Source organism: Dama dama, chromosome 23, assembly GCF_033118175.1.
Source record: "Dama dama isolate Ldn47 chromosome 23, ASM3311817v1, whole genome shotgun sequence".
NCBI classification, from domain to species: Eukaryota; Metazoa; Chordata; class Mammalia; order Artiodactyla; family Cervidae; genus Dama; species Dama dama.
In genome coordinates this window covers 73642209-73654962 of record NC_083703.1, presented here as the reverse complement: position 1 = coordinate 73654962, position 12754 = coordinate 73642209, and the positions used below count along the sequence as shown (strand labels likewise).

The 12754-nt window shown below is 51.0% G+C and overlaps 1 protein-coding gene across 1 annotated transcript; it reads right to left on the bottom strand.

Annotated features, from left to right (window-relative positions):
- Positions 1-275: 275 nt before the first annotated feature.
- On the bottom strand, positions 276-12394 carry PIGT (phosphatidylinositol glycan anchor biosynthesis class T). The gene is made up of 12 exons (XM_061127358.1): positions 12155-12394; positions 11452-11629; positions 9147-9274; positions 8753-8853; positions 8512-8598; positions 7893-7980; positions 7687-7784; positions 7429-7594; positions 6547-6747; positions 2555-2720; positions 1618-1701; positions 276-965 (listed from the first exon to the last, which is right to left on the bottom strand). The coding sequence occupies exons 1-12, from the start codon at positions 12339-12341 to the stop codon at positions 713-715; spliced, it is 1737 nt and encodes a 578-aa protein (XP_060983341.1). The 5' UTR covers positions 12342-12394; the 3' UTR covers positions 276-712.
- Positions 12395-12754: the final 360 nt, after the last annotated feature.

Sequence of the window (12754 nt, the reverse complement as noted above, 5' to 3'; positions counted from 1 at the left end):
CTTTCACGGTCGTGGAGATGTTGACATAAACACTCCCCATCAAACCCAGGGAGTTCTGGGAACCAGTCAGAGGAGGATGCTGGGGGAGGAGGGAGGCAGGAGATGAGAAGGAATTTCTGGCAGGGGTGGGAGGAGGCAGGGGCCTTTGGTTGGTTGGTTGGTTGTTTTTTTGGCAGGGGAGGGGATCGGACAGGAGATCCAGTTCCGGTACCTGCCAAACACTCCCAAGGCCCCAACTCTCCCCAGGCCTCAAGGACAGGAGACAAACAACCATGGAATTAGATACTTTTTATTCCACAACCAGTAATCTCCACCTACCACACAGTGGTACGAATATTTGAGCACATCCTGTTACCCAGGCGGGCAGTGTCCAACAGAATTTTCTGCAGTGGTGAACATCTGTCCCCATGATGCCCAGTACCGCAGCCAGTAACCACTTCTGGTTACTGAGCACTTGAAATGCACTCAGTACGGATAAGAAAATGCATTTTCAATTTAAATTAAATTCAAAAGCCACTTCTGACTCACGGCTACTGTCCTGAACATTGCAGCTCTAGGCCCTGGCCCAATTCACAACACACCTTGGTTCAAAAGCTGCCGCGGGGGAGGACAAGTGGCAGGAAGAGCCTTGGGGGCGCGGTGGGGGCTGGGGGACTCAGCCACCACACCCCTCTCAAGAAAAACTGCAGCCCAACTGTGAGCAGGGCTCGCCTCAGAGCGGGGGGACGCCTCGGGCACGCCGGATGAGGTTGGCCAGCCGCTTGACCAGGCCGCCCTTCCTGGGCTCCTCGATCTGGAAGGTGCGGGTGAGGAGGTTGTAGAAGGAGCCGTAGCACACGGCCACCACGGTGCAGGTGAGGCAGACGACGTTGTAGGGCATGCTGAAGTCCGGCGTGGGCAGGCTCACCAGCAGTGGCTCCGTGTAGAGCCGCACAAAGTAGCTGGAGCTGTCAGAGGCTGGGAAGCTGGGGGTCGGGAGCGGGTGGTGAGGCGGGATGGCCGCTTCCCCACATCTCACCCCACCCATCCTCATCCTCTCTCTCTGGCCACGCGGGACAATGTCAGTGGGAAGCATTTGCAAAGCTTTCTTAGCCTCATAGCCTTTTAAAGCTCAATACAGACATCTGATCAAAGGAGAGCTACGTTGAGGGAGAGGAAAGGGACCCTGCCTTCACTGGGCTGCCTCTTCCTAAGCCGTCTGGTCTCGGCCTAAAGGTCATCTCCTCCACGCAGCCTTCCTGGATTACCCAACAGATTGCTCCCCAGCAGTTCCTCTCTGGACTGTGCCCATGAGCAGGGAGGGGCAAGTCCATTTTGTCTAGTGCTGTCCACGTGGTGCTCTCTGAAGTACCCAGCATCTGATAAGTGCTCAGTTCCACATTTGTAAGAGAACCGATGAGTAAACGTCCTGCACTTCTCACCTTCTGATCTCTAGCAGCTCTTTAGGATCATTTCATAAAGACTATACTAATAGTACAGACCACTGGGGTTTGAATTAGGACAGGGCCAATCTACTCATTACTTTGCAAGCACAACCTCTAACCCCAGGCCAGCCCGCAGGAGCCTGATCCTCTGTGCAGGTGCCACCCGGACACCAGCAGCCAGGCTCACACTTACAGGCTGTTGAAGAGGGGGCTCTCTTCCCAGTCCCCAGGTTTGGCTGCCACCACACTGGGCACAAGCGCGCTGAGCACAGATGGGCTGCAGAGAAGCAGACAGACACTGTGAGCCATGCTCCCCACACTCCTCCCCCAGGGAGCGTGGTGAAGCAGACAAACACTCCGTGAGCTGTGCTCCTCACACTCCTCCCCCAGGGAGCGTGGTGAAGCAAACAGACACTCCATGAGCTGTGCTCCCCACACTCCTCCCCCAGGGAGCGTGGTGAAGCAGACAGACACTCCGTGAGCTGTGCTCCCCACACTCCTCCCCCAGGGAGCATGGTGAAGCAGACAGACACTCCGTGAGCTGTGCTCCCCACACTCCTCCCCCAGGGAGCGAGGTGAAGCAGACAGACACTCTGTGAGCTGTGCTCCTCACACTCCTCCCCCAGGGAGCCTGGTAAAGCAAACAGACACTCCATGAGCTGTGCTCCCCACACTCCTCCCCCAGGGAGCATGGTGAAGCAGACAGACACTCCGTGAGCTGTGCTCCCCACACTCCTCCCCCAGGGAGCGAGGTGAAGCAGACAGACACTCTGTGAGCTGTGCTCCTCACACTCCTCCCCCAGGGAGCCTGGTAAAGCAAACAGACACTCCATGAGCTGTGCTCCCCACACTCCTCCCCCAGGGAGCATGGTGAAGCAGACAGACACTCCGTGAGCTGTGCTCCCCACACTCCTCCCCCAGGGAGCGAGGTGAAGCAGACAGACACTCTGTGAGCTGTGCTCCCCACACTCCTCCCCCAGGGAGCGAGGTGAAGCAGACAGACACTCTGTGAGCTCTGCTCCCCACACTCCTCCCCCAGGGAGCGAGGTGAAGCAGACAGACACTCTGTGAGCTCTGCTCCCCACACTCCTCCCCCAGGAGGGCGGGGGCGGCAGGTGACGGGCCCCCACCTGACATAGAAGCCGTGGTTGGGGTCCGGGGTGTACTCAGTCCACTTAAGCAGCGCCCGCTCAAACTGGATGGAGACCTTGGTGATGGAGTTGGCCGGCAGCTGAATCAGCATCTCCAGGAGGTGGGGCTGCATCCGGTCCTGGGCAGGCTGATAGTGGATGTAACCTGGGGACCGACAGGGAACCCAGAGCTCTTTCCAGGGCTCAGCCCACCTGCACCACTTGTCCCTACCTGTCCAGCCTTGGGGCTGGGACTGGGGAGCCAAGGAGGAGGAATCGGGATCACGGAAGGCAGGCAGGCCCCCAGGGGGTAGGAGAAGGGCAGGGAAGGGAAAAGGTGTTTCCAGGTCAGCTGCTCCAGGACATGCTCAACCTAATCCATCTTCACATCACGAAAACTGGGCCACCAGACGTCCAGTGCCTCCCGTGATGCAACAGGGAGTCCAGAGAACCACCTGGGAAGGTTTCTTGCCAAAAATATGAGACCTGAATCTAATTAAGTTTCTAAAACTAAGCACTGATACTCAGGAATACACACAGGATCGAGGAACATGTTAAACATGGGCCAACCAGAATGTAGAACATCCTATACAACAAATGACCCAGTTTTGCCAACAAATCAATTTTTAAAAAACCACTGGAACTGTTTTACAGATTAAAGGAGATGTAAGAGGACCACACCAATCAAGGCGAGAATAGCAGGGGAGATGGGGGAGAAGGGAAGTGTATATGGGAACCCCCTACTTTCTGCTCAACTTTTCTGTAAACTTAAAACTATTCTTAGAAAAGAAAGTCTATTAATCTAAAAAGACAGAAAGAGAAACTTAAGAATATATCAAGCAAATATACTGTGAGCACCTGATTTTTACCCAGTTTAAATCAATTATAAAGTTATTTTCAAGACCACTGGGGGAAACAGGAGTGATAACAATAGGTTATACATATTTTTAAGCCCCTTACCTGTTAGAGATGTTTAAAGGTGAACTGACATGATATCTAGGATTTCTTTTAAGATACTCCAGCAAAAAAGTAACCAAACCAAATAAATAAATAAAGGGAAAGATGAAACAAAAATGATGGGAAGCTGTGGAACAGAACAGAGAACCTAGAAATGAACCCACATTGATATCAGCAATTAATCTATGTCAAAGGAGACAAAAAAACACAATGAGGAAAAGACAGCCCTTTCAATAAACGGTGTTGGGAAAACAAGACAGCTATATGCAAAAGAATCAATTTGGATTACTTTCTTATACCAAATACAAAAATAAACTCAAAATGGCTTAAAGACTTAAATGTAAAACCTGAAACAATGAAACTTCCAGAAAAAAATATAGGCAGTGTGCCTTTTGACCTAGCAATGTTTTTTTTGGATATGTCTCCTCAGGCAAGAAAAACAAAAGTAAAAATAAACAAATGTGGTTACATCAAACTAAAAAGCTTTTGCACAGTGAAAGAAACTACCAGAAAAATGAAAAGACAGACTATTGAAAGGGAGAAGGTATTTGCAAATGATATCAATAAGGGGTTAATACACAAAATATACAAAGTACTTACACAACTCAACGTCAAAAAAGAAAAAATTGTTTTAAAAAATGGGCAGAGGACCTGAATAGACATTTTTCTAGAGAAGACATACAGATTGGCCAACAGGCAGATGAAAAAAGAGTTCAACATCACTAATCGTCACGGAAAGGCAAATCAAAACCACAATAAGATATCACCTCACACCTCTCGGGATCATCAAAAAGACAGCAAATAACAAGTGTTGGTGAGTATACAGAGAAAAGGGAGCCCTTGTGCACTGTGTTGGGAATGTAAATTGGTGCAGCCACTATTAAAACCTGTAGGGAGATTCCTCAAAATTTAAAAGCAGAACTACCATACAATCCAGCAATTCCACTCCTGGGTATTTATTCAAAGAAAACAAAAACATTAATTTGAAAAGATATAGGCACCCCAAAGTTCACTGAAGCATTATTTACAATAGCTAAGAAAACAGTGTAAGTGCCCATCAATGGATGAACGGATAAAGAAGATGTAGAATATTACTCAGCTATAAAAAAGAAGGAAATTTTGACATTTGCAACAACATGGATGAGCTAGAAAACTTTAGGCTAAGTGAGATAAGTCAAAGACAAATACTGTAAGATATCACTTAGACTAGGAATCAAAAAAAAAAAAAAGAACAAATATAACCAAACAGAAGTAGTCATAGACACAGAGAATAAACAGGTGACTGCCCGAGGAGAGAGGGGTGGGAGGAGGAGAGGAATAGATGAGGGAGGGTAAGAGGAACAAACTTTCAGTTGCAAAACAAATGAGTCACAGGTAAGAAATGTACAGTGTGGGGAATATAGTCAGTAAGTATGTCTTATATTTGTATGGTGACAGATGGTAACTAGACTTATCATGATGATCATTTTGAAAAGTATAGAAACACTGAATTTGCTATTACCAGGAACTAGCATAGTGTTACAGATCAATTATACTTCAAAAATAAACAAAGTCATAGAAAAAGAGATCACATTTGTTGCTACTAGAGGTAAGCGGTAGGGAGAAGGGGAACTGGATGAAGGCAGTCAAAAGGTACAATCTTCCAGTTCTAAGACAAGAATTGGAAATGTAACGTAGAACATAATAAATATGTTAATATTGTACATTACACATGAAAGCTGTTGGGAGAGTGAACCCTTAGAGTTCTCATCACAAGGGAAAAATTTTTTTCTATTTAACTTTGTATCTGTATGAGATGATGGATGTTCATTAAACTTACTGCGGTCATTTCATGATAGATATAAGTCAAATGAGGATGCTGAACACCTTGAACTTATCTTGTGCTGTATGTCAATTATATCTCACTGAAATTAGAAAAAAAAATCAGCAACAAACAAAAAATGGGATATGAAGCTGGAGACTGCCGAAGCTGGGTAATGCATACATGGGAGTTCATTACTCTGTTCTATTTGGGTATGTATTTCAAATTTGCCAGAGCAAAGATAAAACAAAACAGGAACTTCCCTGGTGGTCCAGTGGTTAAGAATCCGCCTGGCAATATAGGGGACACAGGTTCAATCTCTGACCTGGGAAGATTCCACATGCCACAGAACAACTAAGCCGGTGCGCCAGAACTACTGAGCCTGAGCGCTCAAGAGCCCACGACCCACACCTACTGAGGCCACACGCTGCAACCACCGAGCCCTTGCGCCAAGAGCTTGCGCTCTGCACCAGAGAAGCCACCACACCACGAAGCCCGAGCACCTCAAGATGAGCCCCCGTTTGCCACAACTAAAGAAAGTCTGTGCTCAGCAACGATGACTCAGTGCATCATTGAAAATAAGTAAAACTATTAACCACGGGTTTGAAAATATGGGAAACCACAGAGAGGTTCAGAAAAGATTATAAGTCTAACTGTCGGGGTTGTACTGTAATGTCTTCCTAAGAAGTGTTCCTTAGTCTCCCTCCACTCCAAAGGAAAACAAGTGCTTTTGTGCTATGCCTGGCATCTCACAGCACTCAGTAAATATTAACTCCTCCTCAGAAAAATAATAGAAAAAACAAACAAATTTTTAAAGCTGCACCTCTTTACCCCACCCAAGGAAGCAAAAACCACCTACTCCAGCTCTGTCACCTTCTTTGTATCCAATACTCTGTTTTTCTGGCTAGCCCCTTCTCTACCTCAAAGAGTCTAGGAATCATCTGAAACAAAATAGAGCTCCAGGAAAGAGGAGGAAGCAAGTGAGAAAGATAAGGAAACTCCTGCCTTTATCACATCCTACGAAGATCACCAGGACTATGTGGTTTACCTACTTTGACTTTATAAACACTTGCAGATCTGGCATTGGTGAGGTCACTCAATGTCTCAAACGACTCCTGATGCCTGTGCAGACAGCGAGGTACTTGTGGAATTCCCTGAGAACTGAGATGTTGGGGGACGTGGAGGGCGAGGGGTGGGGTGGGGGTGCGGGGCTAGCTGGGGCCTCGGCGCTCACTTGGTTTGTTCTCCTTGCCCTTAGAGGTGATGGAGAGCGTGTGCACGTACAGCCGCAGATACCAGGGCACGGCGTCCAGCAGCAGCACGGGGAAGGCCCGGTACGGGTGGGTGTTGTAGAGCAGCGTGCTCAGCTCCCCGCCCTGCAGCCCGTAGCCGCTCACATACCGCTGCGCATACAGGAAGGGCGCCGGGGGGGCCTCTGCTCAGAGGAAAGCCAACAATTAATCACTCCTTTAAAGAAAAGAAGAAGGGGGGTCACTCCCCAAATCCACTCCCTGGGCCAGGTTCAGAGTCCCAAAGCCAGGAAGGGGAATGGGAGAGGCTTTGCCAGAACTGGGAAACCTGCATTCTGGAACCATCCCTGTCTTCCCTAACTCACAGCAATGACAATAGAATTACTGTTCTTTACTGAATACTAACAAGGCCTGAGCTTTCTGCCGGTTCCAACCCAAACCAAGTGTTCTCACAATATTTCACGCTTTTCCTTGGTAACACTGAACATGATTGCAACTAATTGTTTGAGGCCTGCTTCAACTATTATATGTTAATGTTTCTCAAAATCACAGTATTTGTGTCAAAAAAATTTTTTGTTAATTAAATGAACAAATGCATGAATGACTTCCATGTTTTCCATTAATTATCTCATCTAACCTGTTAGGTATTACTGTCCCTGTTTTCAGCATGAGACAGTGAAGTTAGGAACCCTCAAGGTCATAGAGCTTAGAAGAGGTGGTGTTAGAACCAGGACATCTGACTCCAGATATCTGGATCTAAACATAAGCCTGTTGTCTCCTGGTGAAGAGATGGGACTGTGAGCCCTCCCCCACAAGATGAAATCGCGGTAGCCCATGGTGGCCAAGGCGGCCCACCCTCCACCCACCATTCTCCGGGGGCCTCTTCCACTTCAGCTGGACGTTGAGGCTGCGCGAGTTGCTGACCACAGCTGCATCCAGCAGGTCGTAGACGGCGTAGGTCTTGCGGGTGCCCAGGATGACGTCCTGGTATGTGGTAAGGGGGGGCGGGTACACCTCCAACGTCTCGTTGTCCTGGGGACACAGGACAGGGCTGAGAAGCGAGCAGAGGGGCAGGCTGGCCTTGGAGGGAAAGGGCTGACGTGTGTGGCTGGAGACCTCAGTACCTGGCCGGAGCTGGTGATGTCCACATAGACTCGGCTCTCCGAAGCCAAGGGGCAGGGCTCGGTGAGAGTTCGGGAGAACATCCGGAAGAGGGACCAGTCTGGGGAGCAGAGGGCGGGGATGAGCTAGGGCAGGACTAGGCCTGCTCGGCACAGATGGGGCGGGGCTGGCGATGGGTGGGTAGAGATGCCAGAGCAAGGGAGCTTACCCTTCTTCCCCTGTCCTGTGATGAAGGCATCAAATACAACAGAAAGGGTCTGCCTGAGCTCCCAGGAGACGCTGGTACAGCGTGCATTCTATGAGGGCCAGACGGCAGCAGTGAGGACCTACCTCTCCCCCAACCTCACAGCCCCAGGGACTGCAACCTGGACGCAACCCCTCCTCTATTCCGTATCTCCCCGCCCATCAGTTTGCTACCACTCCCTACTGAGCACGTGACCCTGTGCCAGCAGCACCCTGAGCATCAGTGGGATGAACCGTTGCCAACAACTGGATGAACTGATACTATTATTCTCACTTGACGGATGAGAAAACCAGAGAAATAAAGTGACCCACTCAAAGTCAAGTCAGCTGGAAAGTGGCTGAGCTAGCAGGTGTACCCACGCGGCTACGGCTCATGACTGCCAGGCCCCACGACGGAGGTTAAGTGGCGGCTTGCCAGGCAACCAGTTGGTTTCCTTGGTGCGTGACCAAATCCCTGAATTGCCATCATCACGTCTCCCACTGACCACTGGCTCAGCCCTCGACAGACACTGGGCCATGTGCTTTACCTGCACCTTCTCTCACAGCCCCGGGATGGCCCCTGTCTCCCGTTCCCCAAGACTTACTCTGCAAATAGGGCGGATATGCACTGCCTGGGAGTGGTAGCTCGTGTGGAACAGGCGATCAGCCTTCAGCAGCACCGAGAGGCCTGCCTGGAGGAGGCGGCGTGAGAGGAAAGGTCAGTGCCCTGCATGGTGATGCGCCTGGGCGTGGGGCCGAGGTAATCTGTCGGGCAGGGAGGGGGCATCAGCCCACGCCATCCACTCTCTGGGACTCCCACCCGCATTCAGGCCCCTCGGGCCTCACCTTGGAGCTGCAGGGCAAGAGCTTCTTCCACGGGGTGAGGTTCTCGGTGCAGACGACCTCCCGTGGCAGTACCGCGTAGCGCAGGAAGGAGTGGTCCGTGCCTGGGGGAGACAGGAGCCTGGCTGGGGAGGGCCCTAGGGCCCCGCTCCTCAGGACCCACACACACACTCTCCAGCACCACTGCCCCCACAGTCTCGGCCAGGGGAGGAGTGTGGAACAGCCTCGTCCCTTCAGGAGAAAGCAATGCAGAGACAGTCTTCCTGGGGGGGGAGGGGCCTGTCCACCCTGGGGATTTATGACCTGGCCCCACAGACGGAGAAGGAAGCAGAGGGGAAAGGAGGCAAAGGCCAGGATGAGAGGTCTCAGGAAGAAGGACAGGATGCAGCGGTCTCACCGTTGGCCAGCCCCAGGGGTTTGAAGGAGGCGGTGGGCGTGACTGTGTTGGTGGAGTCGATGAAGTTGAGAGAGGCGCAGAAGATGCCCGAGAGGACGTTACTGAGCTCCTTCCACGACTCATCCACGCTGGATGGAGACACAAACCCGCTCACTGTCCCGGGGCTGCGTCTGCCCCCTCGCTCAGAGCCCGCAGCTGGTTGCCAAGCCATGAGGCCGGCCAGCTGCTGGAGCCGCAACTGCCCCCGCTGGGCCTGCGGCCCGGGTCTCCCGTCAGCCTCTTCGTCCTTGCTCTCCTCTGAACATCCCTGCATCCCCGCCGGCCTCTGCTTAGGTGGCTCCTCGTCGCACCTCGTGGTGCCGCCTCACTCCTTACGCTCCCCTTCCGGTGCTCCCTCCTCCAGGCAGCGTTCCGGCCCTCCTCAACCACAGTTTCCTCCCGCACTATTGCCATTCTGACCATCCATGCCTCTCACCAGGGCCCTCCTGGGAAATGGCTGGGTGGCAATAGTACCTTGCTGTAAGCATCTTTTCTCCTCAACTAGGCTGAGAGCAACCTGAGGACAGGGAGCAAGGCTGGGTCACCCACAGACAGTCCACAACGCGATACAAAGTGCCCCACACCCCAGGGGCCGAGATCAGCTCCCTGATCCATCCTGAGGTGTGCTCAGCAGGGCGAGACCGCCTACTTCCCTGTGAACACTCTGGTGAGTCCTGGTTCTACCCTCAGGATGGCAAGTCTTACATCGACAAAGGTTCATGGAACAAGGGAAAATAAGCATCCTAGGACCCCAGAGAAACATCAAATTAAATTAGGTGTTGTTTTTTTTTTTACAGAAACAGCAAAACAGATTTGCTCTTTATAGAACTAATAGAATAAAAGTAGATTTCTGAACATCACCTCCACACTACAGGCAATGATGAGGGGAGTCAGTGACAGCAGAGTGGTTGGGATAAAAGGCAAAGAAGCCAGAATTCAGGCAAGAGCGGAAGCCCTGGCCAGTGTAGGGGCTTGCTCTTCATTTGATACCACCATAGAGCTAGCGTGGGGTTTTTCAACAGCCCTGTGTTCAGAGCTTTCCAACTGCTCCAATCCTTATGCCTCAAATAAAGACTGCAAACTGGAAGCCTAAAAACGCTACCCAAACCATAGTCATGTTCCATTTGCTGTGCACAACATTAACCCATAGGTATTTCTTAAATTTTTAAGTTACTTGCTGATATTTAAGCTTGCCAATTTTCACATTAAAATCCAGATTTCTGGGAAAAATGAGAGTATTTGACCACAGTAGGTCTCTGTTTCCACATGACAACAATCCATTGGGGCTGAGAGATGGCTGTCCTCCCAAGCTCTCCAGCCTGCCACATGTAAGGCCCTAAATTTTTTTTTAAGGCTTTTTGTTGTTTTTTTTTTAATATGGACCACTCTTAAAGTCTTTATTGAATTTGTTATAGTATTGTTTCTGTTTTATGTTTTGGTTTTTTTGGCCAGGAGGCATGTGGGTTCTTAGCTCCCCAACTAGGGATGGAACCCATACCCCTTGCATTGGAAGGTGAAGTCTTAACCACTGGACCACCAGGGAAGTCCCCCTAAATTTTTTTTAATTATACATATGTGCTGATTTCCCATAGTGAGATTAAGAGAATTTGGGCTTCCCAGGTGGGGCAATGGCAAAGAATCCACCTGCCAATGCAGGAGACGCAAGAGATGCAAGTTCCATCCCTGGGTCATGAAGATCTCCTGGAGCAGGAAACGACAACCCATTCCAGTATTCTTGCCTGGAAAATTCCACGGGCAGAGGAGCCTGGCAGGCTATAGCCCATGGGGTTGCAAAGAGTCTGATACAACTGAGTGAGTGAACACACATGCACCTGGTCCAATCACAGTACCTAACCCATCCCTCCCCTAAAAAACAGTCATTTCTCGAATACAGAGATATGATGTCTTGCAGGCCAGTTTTAGCCCACATATATTTTATTTGGCCCTTGTGGCATTTTATTATTATGTGAATGAATGTCTTTAAAAGGTTGTCCAGTTTGCCACAGCTTTCTAGTGCCTTACATCCAAGTAGGCTTCAGATAACTGCTATCTATCTCCGTAGATACATGCGACCACAGGTCTGCATATATCAGGGGAAGGAAACATAAGCAAAGTCAAGAATGCCACCAGGCCATACTACTTCTTACTGCCAGTGCAGCTTTACCCCCATGGAAATGCTTCCCCCAAAGGGCAGTGGTAGGATGACACCACTTGCCATGCCACATTCCCGCCATGGCCTGCCACAGGCCTCAAGGTGGACACTCACTCGGTGACGGTGTCTTGGAACCAAGCCCACAGCTCTGCCCCCGATGGGGCCTGCAAGAAGGGTGTCCCCCAGTAGCGAGTCCTCCAGAAGCCTTGGGTTAAGGACAGGTGCAGTTCCCGGAGAGAATACTTGGAGATCAACTGCCCCAAGGCTTTGGGGAAGAGCCTATAGTGAGACACTGGAGAAGAGACAGCAGGGGAGTGATGATCTTGGAGGGAGGGCTCTCAGCCACCCCAAAGAAACAATAAATACATCCCAGCTCTGGGGTCAGAGGAATCTAAATTCCTGACCAGTCAGTCACTGACTAAGCAATGTGATCTTGGACCGGTGCCTTTATCTCTCTGTACCTCCAATTTCTTCCCTGTAACCATTCACTCAACTCAGCACCGTGCCCAGCGCCCAAGATAAACGGTAATCGTCAACAGCATCCTTATCAGTGCTGTCCACGGAAGGTGCTAACTAAAGGTTTAGGATGGTAGCGTGAAGCTGCGGAGAGACCACCGCACTAGAAGTCAGCCCTCCCCGGGCCCCAGTTTCCTCACTGGTACAATGTGATTCCTCAAAAACTGCCCCACCCTTCCGCCAAGGACCCACGCCCCGGGACCAGAACCTCACCGTGGGGTCAGTCCCTGCCCCCAAGGCTGGCCTCCACCCAACTCCCAGCAGGTGCCACAGGGTTCTCCCATCAACCTCCCCTCCTCACCTCCTTCCCGCTGCAGCTCCGAATCCCAGCGCGTGCGGAACTGGAAGGTGGCGGCTACGTCCCCTGAAGGCAGCGGAGTGATGACTAGCTCCTCCCGCAGGCTGTCGCGTGGGGGCTCCGCCTGACCCCAGACGCCCGGTCCCAGAAGCAGCAGCACCAGCAGAACTATCCGCACGGCCGCCGCCATGCCTGCGGCTGCTTCCAGTTCCCAGTGGCCCCACCCCTGCGAAAGGCCGGCCTCCAATAGGAAGAGCGGAAGAGGAGCGACTTCCGGTTCTGTCCCGGAAGTCGGGGTGCGGATATCAGAACGATAGCCTGGATAGGCCTTTCAGGATGGTGTGTGTGTAAAGGGGCGCTGACAGGGCACGACCGATTGGGGTCTGGATGGTGGACCCCTTTCCCTACGATAAAGTGCTTAGCCACCACTGCCATTGTGCCTCCGTGATAGCTGAAGAGGCAGACTGAAAAAGGTTATTTCTTCTGCGAGGTCCCACAGCCGGGCCCCTGCCTCCAGTAGCCTCTTGACTCTCTTTGCTCGGTCCTAAGCCTAGCCAGCTCTTACGGTGCAAAACTTCCCCACAAAACCCTCAAATAACCCGC